The sequence below is a fragment of the Syngnathus typhle genome, linkage group LG13 (assembly GCF_033458585.1).
Source record: "Syngnathus typhle isolate RoL2023-S1 ecotype Sweden linkage group LG13, RoL_Styp_1.0, whole genome shotgun sequence".
In the NCBI taxonomy this organism is placed as follows: domain Eukaryota; kingdom Metazoa; phylum Chordata; class Actinopteri; order Syngnathiformes; family Syngnathidae; genus Syngnathus; species Syngnathus typhle.
Window position 1 is genome coordinate 12765670 of NC_083750.1, and position 21834 is coordinate 12787503.

General features: G+C 48.0%; 1 protein-coding gene across 3 annotated transcripts; it reads left to right on the top strand.

Moving 5' to 3' along the window:
* Positions 1-1612: 1612 nt before the first annotated feature.
* Positions 1613-21779, top strand: egfra (epidermal growth factor receptor a (erythroblastic leukemia viral (v-erb-b) oncogene homolog, avian)). 3 transcript variants are annotated; one of them, XM_061294841.1, is made up of 28 exons: positions 1613-1748; positions 12212-12363; positions 12433-12619; positions 12684-12818; positions 12897-12965; positions 13062-13180; positions 13279-13420; positions 13891-14007; positions 14151-14277; positions 14353-14426; positions 14493-14580; positions 14655-14854; positions 14933-15065; positions 15168-15258; positions 15735-15892; positions 16379-16417; positions 16526-16670; positions 16748-16870; positions 17213-17311; positions 17588-17773; positions 17846-18001; positions 18314-18389; positions 18856-19002; positions 19211-19308; positions 19372-19539; positions 20025-20072; positions 20147-20243; positions 20509-21779. In XM_061294841.1, exons 1-28 carry the CDS (start codon positions 1640-1642, stop codon positions 20820-20822), a joined length of 3597 nt encoding a protein of 1198 aa, XP_061150825.1. In that variant the 5' UTR covers positions 1613-1639; the 3' UTR covers positions 20823-21779. The 3 variants fall into 3 exon arrangements, with proteins under 3 accessions (XP_061150825.1, XP_061150824.1, XP_061150826.1); XM_061294842.1 differs by lacking the exon at positions 1613-1748 and adding an exon at positions 11166-11444; XM_061294840.1 differs by having other exon boundaries at positions 12897-13180; positions 14353-14580.
* The last annotated feature ends 55 nt before the right edge of the window (positions 21780-21834 follow it).

The following is a 21834-nucleotide window of genomic DNA, read 5'->3' on the forward strand; positions in this document are numbered from 1 at the left end:
GCCTCTCGTTGCCAGGCAGAATTTTAGAGTAGACGCAGGTAAGCCTTTGGATGAAAACAAATGGTGGACTCATGACATAAACAAAGAAAAAAAGCATTCTACAATGTTTTGGGTTTTTTTTTTTTTAAGATAAAAAGGCGGCAAAAGTCAAATGATGAGAAAGACGTATTGAAAATCGGATGGCTGGCGACAAGAATAACCGTTATTCCTTCAAACCGTTTGCAAATGTGTGACAAACGTCTCTGGAAGCTTCGGCAACTTGTGATGCCAGAACATCCTCCGTTTTGTGCTGCTTGCAGATGCTTCACTCAGCAGCATTCACACCATCGAGGCAGCCTGCAAGTGAGAAAGTGGCCACACGGTGGCAGTGTTTGCTGGAGCATTTTGCCTGCAAGCCAGCCATTCTCTCTCTGCTCAAGCAATTGGGAACCCCGAAATCAAGCCACTGCAACCTGATCCCAACTGTCCTAGAACAGAGCAAAAGGAAGCAACTGGTCAAGATGTCAGGATGCCTTCACGCTCTGTTTGACACTCCGACGTTTGATCGTCGTTACTGCATGGTCGTGGTTATTGTACATTTCGACAGGGCGGGCGGGCGGGCGACACGTAGGCCTTTTACTGGAAGACTCTGGCACTCGTCTCGGGAACTGGAAGCTTCAAGTGCCCGACTGATGCTCGTTAGTGGTTAACTTGGGCAGCTTGACATTTTGAGGTTACTTTTCTCTTGTTCAGACACGACATTCAAAGGATGCAAAAAAGTCACAAACAATTACAACAAAAACATTTGGGAAAGTATCAATTGAAAATCAAACCATTTAAAACATAAAGGGGGAGGGGGGGGGATTCAGACCATTCCAACCAGTGTTTTGTGGGTGTGTTGTCAGCATTACAACCCCAAAAATGACAACATAATAGAACGTGACTTACGACCGAAAGCCATATTACTCAAGAGTTACAGTGGGCATTTTCAAACAGGATGTGACAGATTGAACAGAGTGAAATTGTGTCAACGCGGCCGGCTCACTCATTCATAACCTTAGGGGTGTTGCTGTGTGTGGCGGACGGGTCGCCATGACAATGTCATGTTCTGGCAAGCCCACAGCAACAAGGTGGTTGAAAATGTAGCACATCAGGGTGTGAGTATATGTTTTATTGGCGTTAAGAGTCAACAAAGAGTGTGTGCGTGTGTGCGTGTGTGTGTCCTACTCGTGTACAGCATGTGTACACAGAATTAAAACCCATCACTGCTTTTCAAATATTTGCCTCGAGCAGGAGCTGGAGAGTCATTTCCTTCAGATGGTGAAATACAAGGTAGTCTTCTCGAATTAAACCTAATGAATTGCTACTTGACAGTTTGTTCATTGTAGCTCCAGGCTGGTTTTAACAACAATAAAGTATGGACATTGTATGTGTGCGCGCGCACGCGCGCGTACCTGCGGCTCGCGTGTCCCTGCCTCTTGTGACGTCACCCCAAGTCGTCCTCCTCCGGCGCTCCAACTCCTTGCAGAGCGTTTCAGAGGAGGAGCTGTCAAAGTTGTCGGGGAGTCCTCGACTAGCAGAGAAAAGAAGAAAGAAAGAAAAGTAGAAGGTGTGTAGTGAACACACACGGTGGAGCTACTTCTATCGCTCTGATCGGAGCATGGCATGGCACCTTCTCGGTAGCGGCGTCCGGACCATGGCTCGCCGACTTCTGGGGTGGCTCACCGTCACTTCGCTGCTCTGCTCGTCGCTTGTGGCCGAAAAGAAAGGTATGTCAGTGGGCAAGACGAAGGAAGGAAGGGAAGGGAAGGCAAGGGACTGCCAATGGTTCTGGTTCTGGCACTGGCTGGGGAATCTCAAAAGTCCACGTTTGTGGCGCTGGCTGGGGAAAAGTTTCTCACAGTCTGGCTGCTGCCGCTGAGACGGCGGCCGAGGTTGAGGCTCGGTTCCGGTAAATAAGCGTCACTCTTGGCGGCCAACGGTTGGCACATCTGGCCCAAGTAGTTTTGGGTTTTTGCAACACTATATTATTCAATTGCGTCTTGTTCTGCTTGGATTCTCTTTGGAATGACTTTGGCCGTTTGGCCCGATCGCAATGCAAATGCGTGAGAAATGCAGGAATGCAACGCACTCACGCTGTCACGTACAATAAATGCAACGTAACTGACAGACACACGAATTCTAATAGGTCTAATGCAGACCCAAAAGTTTGAATAAAAGATGATTATTTTCGATGAATCGCTCGTTGCTATTTTTATAAAAATACGACCTTGTCTTTGAACTGTGCCTAATGATGACTTTTTAACATTTGCCTGGCGTCAATCTGTGTTTTTCAAAACTGGTGATGAGGCACTAACCACAAGTTAGTCGGCATGGAAATACCAATTAATTGAGTGGAAATGTGTTGTTTCTTTCTAAACCGCAAGTCCATCAAAAAAGTTTGGTCAACTACTCATCCGCATAGGCTAACATACCAGGAAAATTTGATGATCATCTGTGGGAGCAATTACAATTTGTAATATGTTATTAAACTTGGAAATGAAATATTAGCTAGCTCAGCAGAGGTTGAATAGAATTGCGCAATTTCATTTCAATTGTCATCTTGCTTGCTTCTTGTTGTTGCCAGGCAGAGTTCATAGGGCGCAATCATACCTGCCCTTTAGGCAATTGAAAAAAAGCCCTCAGTAACTATAGTCTGAAGCAACGCAAGCAATTTGCACCACATCCTTAGCCGCAAGTTGCCGTTTGTCTGTCTCGGCGTGTTGTGCTCGCGACGAGAAAACAAAAGTTGAGCCAAATGTCACTTTGGGACCCTTGCTTATCATTCCCTATGTAGCTTGTCACTGCATAAAATGACTCTTGAGTGTGATACAGGGGGGAAAAAAAAATCACTTCTGAGAAACATTACACTCATGACTTGGAATAATATCAGGTCATTTTTTTTTTTTTCTCCCCAAATTGTGATTTATCTTCATTGCGTGACTCAGAGGCCTCGCAAGGCCAGATGTCAGGAGAGAAAGTGACCGGGAGTGTTACCGTACTTCCGAATGATAAGTTCCTATTAGTATGAATCACCCAGCCAGTGCTTGTTCTTCCCTCTTTGCGTGCTGCACAAGTCCAACATGGGCTCCTAAATATATCTGCGCCTCTAAACAAAACGAACAAGCAGAACGTCTCATTTCCATTTGAAAAGAGATGCTACGTAGTTCCTGCTTGCGCTCGTTTTTTTTCCCCAGCACTGAAGCAGATGTTTAAATGTGCTTCGTCAAGGTTTTCCCTCAAGGCGTTATTGCAACAAGATGTCAGACTGAAACAGCTAAATTCTTCTTTCAAGCACACTTAGTTTGCTTGCATGACTTTGGTGCGGAAAAACTCTTCTTGTGGTTAGCCAAAGATCGGTGCGGTACACCTGGAGATCCTGAACCCCCTCAACCTCTTTTTATGAACGCCGCCGGCCCATTTATGCGGCCTGCCGTCATTTGCGGTAAGCCTGCCGGTGACCCGCGGCGATATTTCCCCAGATGACATGTCACCACTGTAAAAATTCTTCTTTTTATGGTCTCTCCAACGCGCGAGGTGAACCTGCTGAGTTTCTGGCCCAGCGGTCGGCGGGATAATCTGTCATAGATGAAACTAATCTGAAGGCCGTGTCGGTGGCTAAATCCTTAATCCCTAAAAGCGAGACTCCCCCAATCATTTTTAGCATCAAGATCTTTTTATTGAGATGGTTATCATTGTTATTTTTTTTTTTTTTTGCAAATACAAGTGCTGGAGTGCCAGTAATTTACTCAGTTGCAGATGGAAGGAGGGCATGGCAGTTTGGAATAATTGACTTCGGTGCCCCCCCAATAAATGATCCTCATCACTCACAAATCTCTCCATGATAAAAACAAGCCTTTGCTTATCATTAAAACAATGGCTCTGGGAAAAGAGGGATTTCGGCACTGAACTGGAGGTTGCGTAATGGGAGAAGCTGCCGTCTGCGTTATTCCTGATGAACTTGCCAGACGCTGAAAATACGGCTTTGTGCTTTGGGCCAGTCGGATGATCATTTCTCACCGCCACCCCCTCTCGTCTTCAAAAACACACTTGTGTTGAGGTGTGTCACAATAGCGCCTCTGTCCTTAGCCGCTTTTTGTGCCCTATCTGAAACCTGCAGCCATGCATGCCATCAAAAGGATTGTGAAGAAGTGAAACTTTTCTTCTTTCTTATTCAAATGTATTGGTGTTAAAAATGGCCGTGTGAAAGCGGGATTTCAGGCAAACGGCTAGAGCATGGTAAAACGGGGTGAGATGAGGAACTTATTTTGAAATTTCAGAGGGGGCATTGCCCCAAGTGCTTCGTTGACTGAAATTGACCAATTCCATCTGCACTTTCTCGATGACCTCTTTTGTCATAGTGATGGGAAAAGCGAGCCTCCTATTTTTGGCAACTGTCTGTTTTTTGCTTGATCAATCAGGCCACTCGGAGCTATTTTAGGCACGGGCCACTGTTTGCAGAAATCCAGTTAGTAGATAGCAACGTGCCATTTGCATAGATAAAGCACTTCCTTCCACTCCGTTCCAGTCGAACATAGTGGTGCAGTGCAAACACATCACCCAAAAACACAGACACTCTTTAGTTTGTGTATACAATGGAAGAAGTCTTGGTTACTCATTGAACAGATTGCTGTCTTATGTTTAGAAACAAATTTTATGGCCTTTCCATGAGTGGGGGGAAAACAAATCTGGTTATCTTCCTAACTCATCAGGTGTAGTGTGGCACTTTGAGAAAACCAAAAGAGAATAGGGCCTCTACTGTTTACTTCTTATAATCTATCTTCAGCATCAAATGACCAGCTTGACCTTGAGTTTCCCCTTGATGCTTCAAGCTGAGACAAGAAATGGAAGTCTGAAGGTGTTGGAGTCCGCAATGGCTATTTAGGCTCCACTGTTTGTGTCAGCGCTTCCCTTTTGGGCCAATGTGCGCTCGTATTTCTTGACATGGAAGAGGAATCTCCTGTCGCGAGGGGAACAATGGCTCAGCGAGCATCTCCAAAGATTTTTGTTCAAGCTGGAGCTGAACTATCTCACTTCTTCTTGTGTGGCCCACCGGCTTGTAAACAGAAGGCAAAAGTGTCCTCCCAAAGTCCCTCACCCTGAGACGGAGACAAAAGCTTGATTCAAGACTTTGTTGCCTTTTTGACAAAGACTTATCTGTCTTGTGCGTGACCTTAACGTAGCATGTAGACATGACTTTACAACCCTGTGTCAACAACGACATCTCACTCGAGTCAACGGCTGCCAAAGGCCTTGTTGTACTTCTTTTTTTTTTTTTTACAGCTTCATCCAAGTCATGCATGAAAAGCTCTGAATAGTCGCTTGGGTCATTTTGGGCAGAAAAGTCCCTTTGAAAAGGGTTTGAAACTATTCTTTCCATGGGAAGACAAACAAGTCGGTGGTGGAGCAGGATCTTGGATTGTCTGCGTTTGACCGCGTTTGTAGACAGGAATGAGGTGCCACTTACAGAAAGACTCAGCCAGGTGCTGAAAGCCAGCCGTGTTAATACGATAGCATCGTGCTGTGCCTTTTGGCTGCGCCGCATCCCTAAATGCGTTTCTTCCGAGTTCACGTTTGATGTCTGCGAATGCCGTTCTCGCTCAGCAGCTTCGTAATCCTTCCTTCCGGGAGGTTCTGTCTGCTAGGAGACCCTCGGGGACCGAGCTCATTGTCACATCCAGCGGGAAACAAAGTTGATGCCAAAGTGCGGGATGTGGTCAGTGATCTGTGGTGGTTAGCTGATGCCAAAAACAGTTAGCCGCCGCAGCCAGCGAGACAACGTCATTGGGAACGTCATTTCGATTTCTTTGTGTGTCTTGGCATGTGAAGAGATTGACACTAAAGCAGACTTTGACAAGAACCCCCTGTGTTCTGGTAAAGAAAGGCTTTGAAAAACCCGCCTTAAGATTTGTCTTGATATCAAAATAGTAGAATGCCTTCAGCCGTGAATGACGACGCCCGGCGGTATCACTTGACTGGGCGTTGCGGGGGAAGAAAACTACATGTCATCTCGTCTCTCGCTGTGGTTCTGGAACATTCCGAGCTCCCCATCACCTCCTGGGCGTTTCGTCATTGTCGGCGTTGCAAAATGCCATTCCCATCGCCGCTATTTACCGACAAGCTGATGGAAAATGCCACTTTGTGTTTGTAGAGATTCCTAAAGTCTCACAGTGGAGTCTCAAATGTATTCATTGCGCTCCAATTTCACTTCCTGGTGGCGTAAGCTCTCCCTTGCCAAATGTTTTCATGATTAAATCCAAAGACCTACAGGCGGAAAAGAATTTGTTCCGTAAAAATAGGTTGCGCTAACTCGTTTGACTTACAGCGGCTTGATGTCGCCTTTAACGTGCACAACAAACCGCTTTTCCTTTTGTGGTTAGGGAGAGATTGTTCCCTGTGGTCCAAATACCCTGGAGTGCATCACTGGAGCAGTGCCAAGCAGGAAGGATTAGGCCTCTTGACCTCGAGGATATCCACTACACATCAAGTCATTAGCTAGGTGTTTTATAAAAAAAAAAAAAATCATAGTAATCTGGGGTCCAGACACAAAATCAAAATTGGGTCAATAGACCTGGAAACAAGCCACTCCATTAGTTACTAATTTATCTCAAGGGATCATTTCTGGATCATTTGGCAGATGCTAACTGTGTGTTCGTTTCATGGGTTCTTGCTTGGCCCTAATGCCCACCACTCAGGTTTTTTTATTTATTTATTTTTTTACCAAGGGCCGCAAGTAAACAGAGCGCCGCAGCAAAATGAAGACTGAGCTATGGTACTAAACGGCAGTTGCAGGGTAAGCTAGTGTTAGCCGTAGCCTGTGCGGCTAGCAGAGTTTTAAGACATCTAGCGCACGAGGTACTTGGAAAAGTATCTGGTAGTCTCTGCTCAAATTTAAAAAAAGGCTCATGAATTTCTGTTGAAGAATATTATTGATTGGCCTGATACATAGCAGTGAATATACCATTAAAAAGAGTCTTGTCAATGTTCTTCATCTTTGATTGATTGTACACTTTTTTGTGTTGAATAACATCATGGATAAGGGCCAACTAAACATCTTGTCTGCTACCTGGGCTGACTAACTGACTGATAAAGCCAAATCAAAAGCCCCTGTGTGCGTGAGGGGGCGGCCTTGGAACACCAGCGCTCGCTCCTCAGTCATTTCAAACAAGCTCCCTCCCTCCCTCCCTCCCTCCCGTCTTGTTTTGGTGGGCTTCGTCAAGCGTGATGTGTGCTTTTGTTTTGGCGAGACAGGGAGGGATGATAACACGGCTGAGGCATGCCTTGCTTGCAAGGTTTTGGCCAACCAAAACAGAATGGACTATGGAATGCGATCAAGTGCTTATGGATTTTTATGCTTTCACAGTCATAACGGAAAACCATGACTATATTACCCCAACAAATGATTGTTAGTCCACGCTAAGACTCCCCAGCTGGTTCAAAATTGAAACTTGATCCTATTTCACGTGCTGTAATAGTTTGACTTTTATGTGCATCTGGTCCAAATTGATGCTGGCCAGTAACTCGAGAAGAAGAGATCCCATTTCTTGTTACAGCACAAACAATATCTACTTTAATCGCCTTACTTTTCTGTGTTTCAGCACTAATGATTAGAAGGGCTTGACTTTTCCCACAGTCATGGCTGATTGGCAATCCGCCGTTGCACGATGGAAAATACTTAGCGGAGGCCCCTGAGTCTTGGCAGTGGCATGCTGCTGCTGCTGCTGCTGCTGCTGCTGCTGCTGCTGCATTACAAACATATCAGCTTGATGTGTCACCAGGAGGCCGGCTGGTTGGCAGGCCGGCCGGCCGGCCGACCGGCCTGCTAAAAACTTCTTTGCTTGCTTTTGCAAACCAAATTGGTCACACTTTTGGTGAGAACAAAAAAAATCCAAATTAAAAGCTACGAGTTGCTCGTCTCTTCTGAGCCAGCAAGCGTCGGATCATCTGTGGATTTAACGGCTCGGCCCGGCCTGAGCCAGCCCACTGATGGTTAACGCAGAGTTTGACATGGTGACTAAGGGCTAAGTAAAGCTCCCTCCCTCTCTCTTTCTCTCTCTCTCTTTCTCTCCGACCTTCCCGGGGGCTTTTTAGGGCATCTTCCTTTTATGGGGTCTCTTGTGACGACGATGAGTCGACGAAGCCACGGCAGAAATGAGCCCGTCAGCGCTGGCTCTAAAAATAAGCAAGCTCTTCCCTCAGCCTGATGATGGCTTTTTGGTTGAGCTGGGGTGAGCGAGGAGTTATCTGTCCCTCCTGTTGTGTTGATGTTCTCCGACCTGGGCCTCAGACCAGGAATGCTTGAAGCAAACCAAGCGGGGATTCCCAAATCACAGCTGCCGGAATTGTCCCGTTTTTGCCTGCGGTTGTTTTTCCTTCTCTGTCACAGTGTGAGAGTTGTATTTATTTTTTTTGGTGTGTGTCGAGGAGTGAGTTAGCAGGAGCGTGCTGACCGCCCACTCCCTCTCCCGGCCTTCCTCTCTTGCTTCCTGTGGGAATGAAGAGGAGTATGGCTTTAACAGGCAAAGGTGGGGGGGGGTTTGGTGCCGACTGCATTATTGGAATTCTCAATTGGGAAGCGGGCCGTGTGGGTTTTGAATAAGACAGGATGGAGATTGTTTGTGGGGCCTCCGTGCCGGACTTAATGGACTTGTGGGGGACTGATGATATAGCACGCTGATGAATTGAGCTGAGCCGAGCCGAGCCGGAGTCCAGCTGTGTATACCAAATAGCAATAAATGAACTTGGGGCCGGTTGGCTCACAACAAGGTGGATTTGTCCCCCACTGCCATTGAAGCAGAGAATCCATAGTTACATATTGTGTGCTGATCATTCACCGCTGCCGTTTAAACGATAACCTACAAACGAGCATCCGGTGAGTCAGTAACAGTGGAATTCATCATCGAGTCGTCTTGGGATTTGAATTGTTTCTGTCTTTCCCTCATTGAATGCTCCTGTAGCTAGTATGTGTCTTTGATTGCAATTGAAGTGCTTTCTTTTCTGTGTGTCTCAAAACAAGACCTGTCCCAGGGCAGGCAGGGTCAGCCGGCTAACAAAGAGTTAAAAGAAGGTTGCAAAAGCAAGAGGTTGGTTTTGCAGCATGACCTTGCTAACTGCGCGACGTATTCAATCGCAATAAACAATGGAAGGATGCTTTTCTACTTTTGAGACCTTACCTCCCTCCCTCCCATCACTTCCTGTCCTCATAATGTTAGATTCCGTCCATCCTCCTCTTCCCCCGGAGACGAGAATCGGCTACCATCTGGTCCAGCATCACAGGGTAGCCAGCCGCCTGGAGCGGATCCAGTGCAAAGAGTAACTTCCTGACATGTCAGAGGAGGCTTCTTTGGTTTCTTTTTTTTTTTTCCTTTCTTCTTTCAAATCGTCCGGTCCTTTATTGCAGCCCTCCCACCTTTTTCTTTGACGTTTGCTGTCAGTGCCCGAGGCATGTCCCTCATAAAGGAAAAATGTATTTCCTCTTTTAAAAGCAACCCGATACTGATCCCTTTCAAATCAGGCTCATAAAAAAAAAGACAACGTCGAACACCAGTGAACTGCATATCGCATATTTCCTCATGGGAGTTGCCGTTGATTTGCTCAACTCGTATCGAGTGGCAGTTGCTGAGGGAGGGAGGCGATAGTACATATATTTGTAAATGTTTTCTAGAAATAATGCTACTTACAGCAAAATGGATCAACTTTAAATCTACAGGTGTGTTTTGGTAAAGACCCCAACACGTGGTGGTCGACAGAACAAGGACAAAAGAAAAACGAGATTGTCATGAATTGATCGACTCCAAACCTGTAGGGGGCAGTAATGTGCAGTACACCTTTTTTAACAGCTGCCCCAAGTTGTTGGCGACAGATTGATATTGCTTGAGATATCCCAGATTTTCATTTCTATAGGACTGAAGGAGGTCCAGGTTACGTAATGACGTAATCCTGTTGACTAGGAAATCAACAAGAATGACACTTAGCATCCTCCTTTGATGATGTATACGTTTTCACATAATTGGATGAGCAGCCTCTGGATGCGGCCTAATTCAATTGCAGCTAGCGGACGAGAGGAAGCGGCTCGCTCGCTCGTAAAAGGCGCCGTCATTAAAGTATGTCCAAAAGAAACCATGTGTGGACTTTTATTGTTTTGTTGGACAACACGCGCTTTTCGATGAGGTGTAATTGAGCGCTAAGAAAACTTGTATTTCTGTCCCACTCGGGCCACCTTATCACTTCGATAAGCGACGGTGTTGGCGTCAAGTCTTCCACTTATCACTTTGGCATGCTGTCTGTCCTTTTGGCTTACAGATGAAGATTAGATAAATCAGCACCACTTGCATCATAACAACAACTTGCATGCTCCCCTTTTTTGGTAACGTTGGGAAAGCAGCTTGCCGCTTGCCGCTTGCCACTTGAGGGACACGTTTCTCAAACGGCATTTTGTTCGGAAACGCATGCACGCAGCACACCATCAGAATCATCTCAGTGTCGCACACACGCACGCACGCATGCACACAACGCCACTCCCTGCTGGAGTTGCTATTACCTGCGAAGGCAGCCATGCAGCAGGAGGTGACGCAATGGCTACAACACAAGCCCCGCCCGGCCGCCCGGCCGCCCGGCCGCCCGGCCGCCCGTGTGCTGTGCCACAGGTAGTTTGGAGTACAATGGAAAAGGCCAAAGTGTGTGTTGCTTTTTTTCTACTCGTTGGGAAAACTCCATTGTAGAAATAAAAATACAATCATTACAGTAAAAAGAAAAACAAGAAGAAATGCATTAAAATGCCATTCAATCATTTCAAAGAGTAAATCAAATCCAGCCTTTACAGAGATAATAAAAAGGCCTCAGCTATTGCTTCCATTTGGGAGAAATGCAACTTGCAGCCTTGCGGCCATTGATGTGTTGATTCAGCCTGACCTTGTTTTGTGCTCGGCAGCGGCCTAATAAGGAAGTGACTTTATGATCTCGGGCTATCAGGCCATTTACCACCTGCAGGGCCCGTTATGAAATCTGAGCAGAAGCTGTTCTGCGGCTGTGCTTGTTTCTGGTTGCAACACCCCCGCTTCTTGCCATGTTTGTTGACGTCACTCTCCTTGCCCCACCTTTTGTTGGGAATCGGAATAAAGTTAAGTCACGGGGGGGAAAAAGCAGCTGTGCCGTGTCGACACGCCGTTTGCTTGGGGCGCTTTGGATGGAGGAATAATTACGGCGCTAATTGTATCTCACGTGGCCGGCCCCTTTAACGAATGTAACGCTCCCTCGCGTGCCCTCGGTGGGGCGAGGACCCTCGGGGAGCAGCTCACGAGAAAGGAGAACGAGGAGGACGGCAGGCAGATGTTTACGTCCTAATTGCTGCTCATTCAGTACTTTGCATCATCTCAAACGGAGTGCTGATCTAAAGGGCCACCTTTTTTTTTAAATTCATGCTGCAGGTATCGGATATGTTTAAAATCAATCGACTTTTATACCGACGATCAAGTCGGTTATTGGAGTCATTGAAAAATGGATCCGCCATCGTCAACATCATTTTGTTCATTTGTTTGTAGGCTCCCTTTTCTCATTATAGTTGGGTGGGTGCTTTAAAAGTTTGACTGAGAACTTTATTATCAGTTTCTTGAGAATATTAAAAATATTAGGTCATATTAGGCCTTTTCTTGTAACATTGGAGCTTCAATCTTGTCGTGTTCTTCGTTTCTGATAGATGGACTAGTCTACTGAATGCTATGCATAAGAAGTGTGGAGCTTTTGGTCAGGTGTGTTTGGCAGTCAAGTGCTAACCTGTTGTGGAATGCAACCCGGGAGACTTTACAGTACAGCCGGCCACTTTCCGTTACACATCTGGAAGAGTCTTTGCAAAGCCATAAAGCGCTACTTTAAAGGAGCCAGCAAACAAAAGAAAAGAAAACAATTCCATCATCAGTTCATAAACGTATGGCAGTGCCGCCCGCCGCCAGGGCTTTGCACAGCACGGGCCACTCCTGCTGAGTGCCGGCCGGTCAGAACCCGTCGGACTGGCTCAGCCCACAATGGAAGACTCGTTAAAAAAAAACGACTTTTTGTTGACTCAGCGCTTATCGCCAATCAAACACCCAAATGCTCTAAAGTCCACAAAGCTGCGTTTGCTTCTCTTGGTGTTCAAAGAGGACATTTGCATTCTTCTTTTTTTCTTCATTTGTCAAATTTGAACTTCTCCCGGCAGTGTGTCAAGGCATCAACAACCGCTTGAACTTGCTGGGCTCCAAAGAGGACCACTACCTGAACATGGTCAAGACCTACAGCAACTGCACGGTGGTCCTGGAGAACCTGGAGGTCACCTACATGGAAGAAGAGCGCGACTTGTCCTTCCTCAGGGTAAAAGTGATAGTACGGTATGAGATGATTCTCAAATGGTCCAATCGTTGCACATTTGCTACTTGACAGACGATAGAGGAAGTGGGCGGCTACGTGCTGATCGCCCTCAACAGGGCCTCCAGGATCCCGCTGGACAACCTGCGCATCATTCGCGGTCACTCGCTGTACGAGGGAGGCTTCGCCCTCACCGTGCTGGCCAATTATGACAAAGCCTTGGGGCGGGGCACCAGCCAGCTCCTTCTCACCAGCCTCACAGGTCTGCGCCCACGTCTCGTCCCCTCAGTCAAGTGCGCGTTCTTCATGCGCTTTGTCTATTGCAGAAATTATCAAAGGAGGTGTGAAGTTTAGCAAAAACCAGCTGTGCAACGTGGAGACCATCCAGTGGTACGACATCGTTAACGAGGAGAGTCAAGCCAAAATGGAGCTGCCGCTCGTGGCTAGCAACAACCCGCTTTGTGAGTGATGCGTACTATTAGGCATCAATTAAGACAGCACTAAAAGCTTGTATTTTATTTATTTTTTTCTTGTCACAGGTAAAAAATGTCACCAAAGCTGTTTCAACGGTTCTTGCTGGGCACCTGGACCCCAAAACTGTCAAACTTGTAAGGTCATTTCTGTCATTGATGGAGCCAATAGGTCCCATTGCCATTTGCCCCCAACTTGGACGAATATTGTGCGTTTGTCTTCCCTTTGCGCAGTAACCAAGCTGAACTGCGCGCAGCAGTGCTCCAAGAGGTGCCGAGGACCTTCTCCCAGCGACTGCTGCAATGAACACTGCGCCGCCGGATGCACGGGACCGCGCCCCACCGACTGTCTGGTGAGGCTCATTCTTTGAAAACTCATGTGTAGTATTTAAAGCGGCCGGAGGAATGCGCTGCTTTCATCGGGCCTCCCTCCGCTATGTTTGCGCTGCAGGCCTGCCGGGACTTCCAGGACGACGGGGTGTGCAAGGACTCCTGCCCGGGCCTCATGCGCTACGACCCCAACCAGCACCAGCTGGTGCCCAACCCGCTGGGGAAGTACAACTTTGGCGCCACCTGTGTTAAGAGCTGCCCACGTAAGGCTCCTGAGACTTACTCACTGTTTACCTTTTGGGCTTAGACCTTAGCCGCTTCTCAGTTGAATGATAAACCATGGAGACCAGGAAAGAAAATGATTCTTTCCATGCTAGTTAATGTCACATCTGTTCTTTTTCACTTTAACTTGTTTGACTCACTTCAACCCATCGAGTCAACATCGTGCAACTGTCCAAAAAAATAGGACCTTTGCTCTCGAATCGTTGATGCCATTTCTTTCATTGACTTACTACACGCTGCCACGCCAAATAATAGACTGCAATAAACTTGCTAGGCTTTGATTTTGAAGTTGGCCCGCGTACTAGCGTGACAGCTAGCATAAGTGTCGAGTAAGGGGAGTTATTTTTCCCCCCACCTAAAGTGAAGTAGCCTAAATGTCCTCAGCCTGCCGATACCCGATATGTTACCGTCCCAAAAGCAAAAGCGCTCGTGTGTTCCTCAATCATGGCAGATAACTACGTGGTGACGGACCACGGCGCGTGCGTGCGGACGTGCAGCGGCAACACTTATGAGGTGGAGGACGGCGGCGTCAGGAAGTGTGCCAAATGTGATGGACTGTGCCCCAAAGGTGAGCCCACCCCACCTGGCGTCCCAACGGGCGAGGGGCTACTCATTCACAGCACCATCATGTCAATCATTAGATCCTGTCCAGTAATTGCATGGTTTTTTTTTCTTCTATATTTATTTTTATCTGGCTCACGACATTGCCAGTATGCAACGGGCTGGGCACGGGCCACCTGACGCACACGCTTTCCGTCAACGCCACCAATATCGACTCGTTTAGAAACTGCACCAAAATCAACGGCCACATCGCTTTCATTCGCACCTCCATTCACGGGTAAGTCGGGACGTGGAAGGCCTCCCAGCGCACGACAGCGGCGCCGACGTCAATCTGCCCGCTCTTTATTGACAGGGACGCGTACACCAAGACGCCAAAGATGGACCCCGCCCAGTTGGACGTCTTCAAGACGGTTAAAGAAATAACTGGTGAGTTTTTCCTCATCCAAATCCTGCCCTTTGTGTCGGCGCTTGACGAGACCGCTGGCGTTCCAGGATACTTGTGGATTCAAACGTGGCCCGCCAGCATGGACGCCCTCAGTCCCTTTGAGAACCTGGAAATCATTCGAGGACGAACCAAGCGGTAAAGCTGATGTCAAAATGTCCTCATGGCGTTTCAAAAGCCGATTTCAAATGAAAGGCTCAAAATGCGGTTAGGGGAAGCCGCAGCCTGGTTGTGACCCAGCTGGACATCAGCTACCTGGGCCTGCGCTCCCTCAAAGAGATCAGCGACGGCGACGTGGTCATCATCAAGAACCGCAACCTCTGCTACACCCACGGCGGCCACTGGAAAGCGCTCTTCAAGTCCGCCGGCCAGGCCGCCAACGTGGGCGAAAACGCTGACTCTGGCAAATGCGGTAAATCCTAAGTGGAAGAATTTGCCCCAAATGTGCTGTTGATGATGTCTGGATGTTTTGCTTTTTGGTTGTTTCCAGCTCAGAGAAACCACACGTGCGACGGCAAGTGCACCAGCCGCGGATGCTGGGGTCCCGGCCCTGACATGTGCTTTGCGTGTCGGGATCGCAGTCGCCACGGCAGCTGCGTGGATTCCTGCAACATCCTGGAAGGGTAAGGGCGGACGGTCGAGAACAAAGCGGCGGGCCGGCTGAAACAAGACAAACATTGGCACATGGCTTTCTTGGTTTGTCAAACATGACTTTGGATTTGCAGGGAGCCACGGGAGGCCGTGGTGAAGAAAACCTGCGTGGCCTGTCACCCCGAGTGCCATCATATGAACGGGACGAGCACTTGCACTGCGCCGGTATAACATTTCATTCCAAACGGCATTTACAAAAAAAAAAAAAAAACATGACATCTGTGTCGAGGGCAGCCCGATGATTAAATCGAAAGCGTGAGTGTGTTGGAATAAGGGGCGGAGCCTTCCGCTTGGCTCCTTTCCTTCTCGTCTACGCTGGCGTTGAGGCTCGTGCCGCTGTTGAGAAACAGACGACGGATTACCCAAAGTCTTACTGCACCCAATTGCAACAACAACAAAAAAAAAGTCTGCGATGTTGATCTTCTTGGAACACGTGCTTACAGCTTTCTTGTCACCTTTTGATTGTTAGCAATGCTCAGGCTTTCATCCAAAGTAAAAAAAGTGCTTTTGTATGTGGCTTATTCTTGGTCGAAGCATTAGGAATGAAAAAATAAAGAGCAAAAATATTGATATATATGTAAATAATACCATAAAGACATTTTTCAAATCCAAATTCTACTAATTTCAATGGTGTCTTGCAGGGTTCCTCCAACTGCACCAAGTGCGCCAACTTCAAGGACGGACTCTTCTGCGTGTCCCGCTGCCCTCAAGGCGTGCCCGGCGAGGACGACTCGCTGGTGTGGAAATACGCAGATGACACCAAAGTGTGCCGGCTGTGTCACCCCAACTGCACCCAAGGGTAACACCATAGACGAACGACATACATCCTTTTTTTTTGTTTTGCTTTGCTAACTTCAATTTTTAATCATTATCATTACGTGGAAAATGACCACATCCTTTTTTTCTTCTATTTAAGTATATACGTAGCTAGACTTTGACTTGAATCACCACTTTTCCAAATGATTTGGCTCCACTGCTGTTTAATAAGATGCGCCTTCATGTGAAGTGAGCAAATGTGGTTCCGAGTCATCCTCTTCTGGCTTTGAGGATGAAAACGGATGAGGGTGGAAATGACAACTTTAGCAGCATGTGCTCTTGACCAAAAATATAGTGCCTTGTACTATTTTGGCTCTGGATCATCATGCTCAGTTATTTTAAGAAAAGCTTTTTCTTTCATTTGAAGGCACATCTATCTGCCTGGCAACAGGCTCAGCTATGTTTAAGATAAGCAAGCGCTTGAGAAGATGGCCTCGATGTTTAATACATGTTGGATTTTTCTTTCCAGGTGCGTGGGGCCCGGTCGTGAAGGCTGCCAAGGTAAAACGTAAGTAAATTTACAAACTTGATTTGTGTGTTTTGATCTTCCGCATACAACGCGAGCACAGGAAACGTCGTTGACCTCATTATGGCTTTGGCCGCTCCTCCTCTTTAGCACTTCGGGTCTGTCCATGATTGCGGCGGGGGTGGTGGGCGGACTTCTGGCCGTCCTGTTGACGGGCCTGTTGGTCGTCGTGTTGCTGCGCCGACGCCACATCAAGAGGAAGAGGACCATGCGGCGCCTACTCCAGGAGAAAGAGGTCAACACCTGACGGGAGAGAGAGAGAGACGCTAGTGTTTTTTTTCTGGAGGTAACATCTGAGCGCTGTCGTTCCAGTTGGTCGAACCGCTGACCCCAAGCGGCGAGGCGCCCAACCAAGCCCTGCTGCGCATCCTGAAGGAACCTGAATTCAGGAAAATCAAAATTTTGGGATCAGGGGCTTTTGGTACAGTCTACAAGGTAATCATTCTTTTTTTTTTTACGGCAGGGTTAGCAAGAACTTCTCCTCTGACTTTGCGTCACATCTGCTGTCAATTTTTCAATTAAAAGACACATTTTTAACTGGCGCCGTCACACGTTGGCTTCCTGTGTGCACAGTTGGAGGCTTAGGATAAGATTAAATCAGTGACGCGATTCCTTTTCTGATTGGGCAGCAGCATTTTATTGCTCGTGGGGTGGATTTCTTCTTGGACTTAGTATATGACCTCTGGAAGGAGGAAACGCTTTTCTGACTTAGTCATAAATCTTCAGCTTGCTCATTAAGGTCAGTCGAAATGCGATTTGGATTGTGTGCTGGCGCAGGGCCTTTGGGTGCCAGAGGGAGAAGACGTGAAGATCCCGGTGGCCATCAAGGTTTTGAGAGAGGCCACGTCGCCCAAAGCCAACAAAGAGATCTTAGATGTAAGTCGACTCTCATTTTAAAAAACGTCAGCCGCTTGTTTTGAGTGTAAACGGAGAAAGTGTCTCACTGGAGGGAAGCCATGATCAATCCACACATGTGGGCGTTGGTGTGATTCAAGGCCTTCTGGAAAATGAATGCAAAACTCCACGAGTCGTTCAAACGTTCCCGGAGGAAAGCCAATGAATTGATTCCAGACTCTGGCAGGGTCTGGCACTTTTTGTTTGAAGTGCCATTCCCCTCCTCCCGACAAACGACTCCTTTTGCCGCCCCCCCAGGAGGCCTACGTGATGGCCAGCGTGGAGCACCCGCACGTGTGTCGCCTGCTGGGCATCTGCCTGACGTCCACCGTGCAGCTGGTCACCCAGCTGATGCCCTTTGGCTGCCTGCTGGACTACGTGAAGGAGAACAAGGATAATATCGGCTCAGGGTACCTGCTCAACTGGTGCGTGCAGATCGCTAAGGTGAGAAGCCAGCCGGACTCCATCGAGCGCTGGCTGGCTGGGCCGCTTTTTGACCCGAAACGGTGACTCCAGGGGATGAACTACTTGGAGGAGCGCCATTTGGTCCACCGGGACTTGGCGGCCAGGAACGTCCTGGTCAAGACCCCCCAGCACGTCAAGATCACCGACTTTGGCTTGGCCAAGCTGCTCAACGCCGACGAGAAAGAGTACCACGCGGACGGAGGCAAGGTTGGTGCTCAAATGCCATTGGAGGTTTCCTTTCATTCTTTTGACACCTCAACCAAGTTCGTCTTGCACTCTGCTTTGGTTTTCAGCTTAAGCCTTGCGTAAGGAATAGAAATAGTTTCCGGAAAAAACAGATAAGAGACGATTGTAATTATAGACGGACAAGTCGTGAAGACTCGAATGGGAAATAGATCCTCAGGCTTGGATTCAATATCGTACGTGCACGAGTGTCATCTGTAAATGTCGTGAAGGAGTTTACATTTCAAAATGAAAGCCTGTTGCTAAAGGTGAGCTTCAATTCTGTTTTCTTTGCAGGTGCCCATTAAATGGATGGCTCTTGAGTCAATACTGAACAGGACGTACACACACCAGAGCGACGTTTGGAGTTACGGTCAGTTCTTGGAATATTAGCTTGGGATCTTGTCAGCGTTTAACAACACAACATGAGATGGGAGGATAGCTTGCTTTTTTTTTTTCTTCCTTTTTTACACACACACACAAACACACACACACGCATCAGCTCTCCCAGCTGGCCAATCTGGCATCAACCCACACAAGTACTTCTTCCAGTTTGCTTCCACTGGTGTACAAACTGCAGAGTCATGGAAACACAACAAAACGCTGCTTCTTTTTTTTTTTCTTTCTTCCTTTCACATCTGCTTTTCTAGCTCCTCATACCTTTCTGTCCAAGCCATCAGCAAGCCCCTTTCATCTCCCCAGATAGCTCCTGCTAACTCCCACATCCCATTTGTCAACATTTGGACACCGCGGGGCATTTTTGCTCACATCCTGTCACTCGCATTTCCACGCTGGTATGGCACGCGAGGAGCCAAGTGACTTCTCCTTTTTCTTCCCAGGCGTGACCGTGTGGGAGCTGATGACATTCGGCACCAAGCCGTACGACGGCATTCCGGCCAGCGACATCGCCGGCGTGCTGGAGAAAGGCGAGCGTTTGCCTCAGCCTCCCATCTGCACCATTGACGTCTATATGATCATGGTCAAATGTAAGTGGCTACATTTCGTACTTTGAAATGTGCTCATTGTGTTTTGGGATAGATTGCTCCACGGAAAAGCCACGCCCAAAAAAAGTCTCATTTCTCAAATCATCTTTCCCCATCGAACTGAATGAATGCTTTTTAAGAAGGAATTGACTCCAGAATATTTTGCTTTTCAAAACAACAACGCATATCCTTTCTATTGTCACGTGTGCAGGTTGGATGATCGACGCAGATAGTCGACCGCGTTTCCGAGAACTCATAGCGGAGTTCACAAAAATGGCTCGGGATCCTCCCCGCTATCTGGTCATCCAGGTACGGCCATCGATGTTGTTCCCAATGCCCTTTGCGAGGCTAACTCCGCTAACGGCATTCCAGGGGGACGAGGGTTTGCACCTGCACAATCCTCCCGACGACAGGTTCTTCCGCACCCTGGTGAGCGGCGAGCACGCCGAGGATGCCGTCGACGCCGACGAGTACCTGCTCCCGCAGCGCGGCTTCTTCGCCAGCCCGAGCACATCTCAGACGCCGCTGCTGCACTCCACCGTGAGCGTTCGCCCTGTCCGGCTCCGATCCTAACCCTAACGCTGCTCAACACAAACAACTAGGCCTCATTCTTCTCCCACGTTTCCTCCCCGGTGGAGCTCTTCTTTCTCAGCTTCACTGTTGGCCATGTGTCAGTCTGGCTCTTCTACCTGTGATTACCTTTGCAGAGACTCTGTTTTTGTCATATCATAGCAAAGAGCGGGGGCGGAGCGGGGAGTGCTGCTAGTCGGCAAAATGTTCTCCAGACGCTCGCTCGCTCGGTCAGGCCGTGTTTTAATTTGCTCTCCTTGTTAAAAGTAATTGCTTTCCTCGCCACGACGATGACAGAGGCGACGCAGCTCGTCACGGCGGCTTGGGCCGAGTCGGCCGGATGCTTCTCACGCTGCCCGTGACAGCGTCGCGGTTCCTCTCGGAGCCAAAACAAGACTCTGTAATGATTCCAATGGAAAATGTGACATTGAGCGACCCTTTTGCTTTCCCGACAGAGCCTGAACAGCAGCAATGGGATGTGCAATGGCAGAAATGGATTAGTGGTAAGAAGAGAAACAAAAAAGTCACCATAGCCGTTCATGAAGAAAAAAAAAAGCCCGTTTTTGTATGCTTCCAGAATGGGATGCCCAGCCGGGATGGAAGTATAGTTCTTCGTTATATTCCCGATCCCACGGATAAAATGTTAGATGACGACGCCTTCCAGCCTTCTCCAGGTGAGCCAGCGCTCGCTAGAAAAGTCAAAGTCGACTTTGACTTTGAAGCACCCACCCCATGTCACTCAGGTGTGCTCTGTTGGCCAATAAACAGTGCCACCCTGTGGTCAGAGAGCACATTGCACAACATCTTATTGTCAACATGTTACATATGAGATCAATTGGAAGACAGAACTTCTGGCAGGCTGTAACGTTCAGCCGTCGACTCCATTCAAATATACAATTCCCGCTGAAGGTGCTGTTTTGTGCCAATGCTTTCCGACAGACTACATGAACCAGAACACGGCCTCGGACATGACGAATCCCGTGTACCAGCACCCCGCCCTCCCGCGCACCATCCTTCCCACCATCTCCTCGGACGACGACTCCGAGTACCTCAACTGCTTCCAGAACGGAGCCGAGTACCTCAACGAGCTCCCGCCCCACCCCGACGGCACGCTCCACGCCGTCCACAAGTACAAGCCGCAGAACAGCATCGACAACCCCGACTACCAGCACAGCTTCACGCCCACCTTCAAAGCCCGCATGAACGGACACCTGCCGGCAGCGGGGAATGCGGAGTACCTGGGCCCAAACTGATGGCGAAGCCGTGCTTTTTCCCAACGGTACCGCCGCCAATGATCTCGGACCTCTTCAAAACTCTTCCCGAGAGGTCACGCGAGCCCGGGTGGAAAGTGAAAATGGAAATTGGCGACAATGAGGAAGCAAACTCGTCCGCAGCTGGGAACTGAAATGAGCAGCTCAAGCCCAAAAAAATTGGGTTCACATCCCGCAACCACTCAAGACTTTACACGGGGGCGGAGCTAACTCACCTTTCTTTGGGCTTGCCATCCTGGATGGATGCTCAGATTGTATGACTCATCCACTTTAGGGGAAAGCTGGTGAAATGCAAAAGGATGCAACGATAACAGTGAAAGGTGGAGTTGACAACCTGCAAAGATAAGTTCAGAACCTGCAACATTGCTTGAAGCCCTTTCCGCTGCACCACTTGCCACAAATGACGAAATTGAAAACAATATCTGACTTGACCCAAAAACAAAGCCACTTCCCAACACGTTCCTCTTTCCCCTTTTGTGGAGAGAAAATTCCAGGTCAGTTAAGGCCTTGCATGTTTGTGTGGATGTGTGTGGATGTGGTGGTGGTGGTGGTGGGGGGGGGGGGGGGACCATTTCAATAAGCATGGTATTTCCCAAGGTTGCAGCTCTTGCCAGGCTTGTGGACACTGGAGCTCCCCAGTCGTTTCCCTCCTCCCTGTGCGAGTATTAACTATGAAATTCCCAGTTTTAAAGGAACGCACTAAATGTAGCAACCTGTTCAGCCTACTTTTGCAGATGTGACACAGGTACATGTTCCGGTATAGCCGCGTATCCATGATGCTGTGATAAATAGATATACACCAGATGAATATAGTCCGCTGTAATATATATATAAGCGCTGCACGTATGCAAATACTCACCACACTTGTGATCATTGAAATGTATGTACAGTATATGAATCATGAATAAATCTTTTTTTTTTCTATGGAAATAAACACCACATTGTGGTTTTTTTTTTGTTTTTTTTACTTGAAACCGAATTCTCGATTATCTCG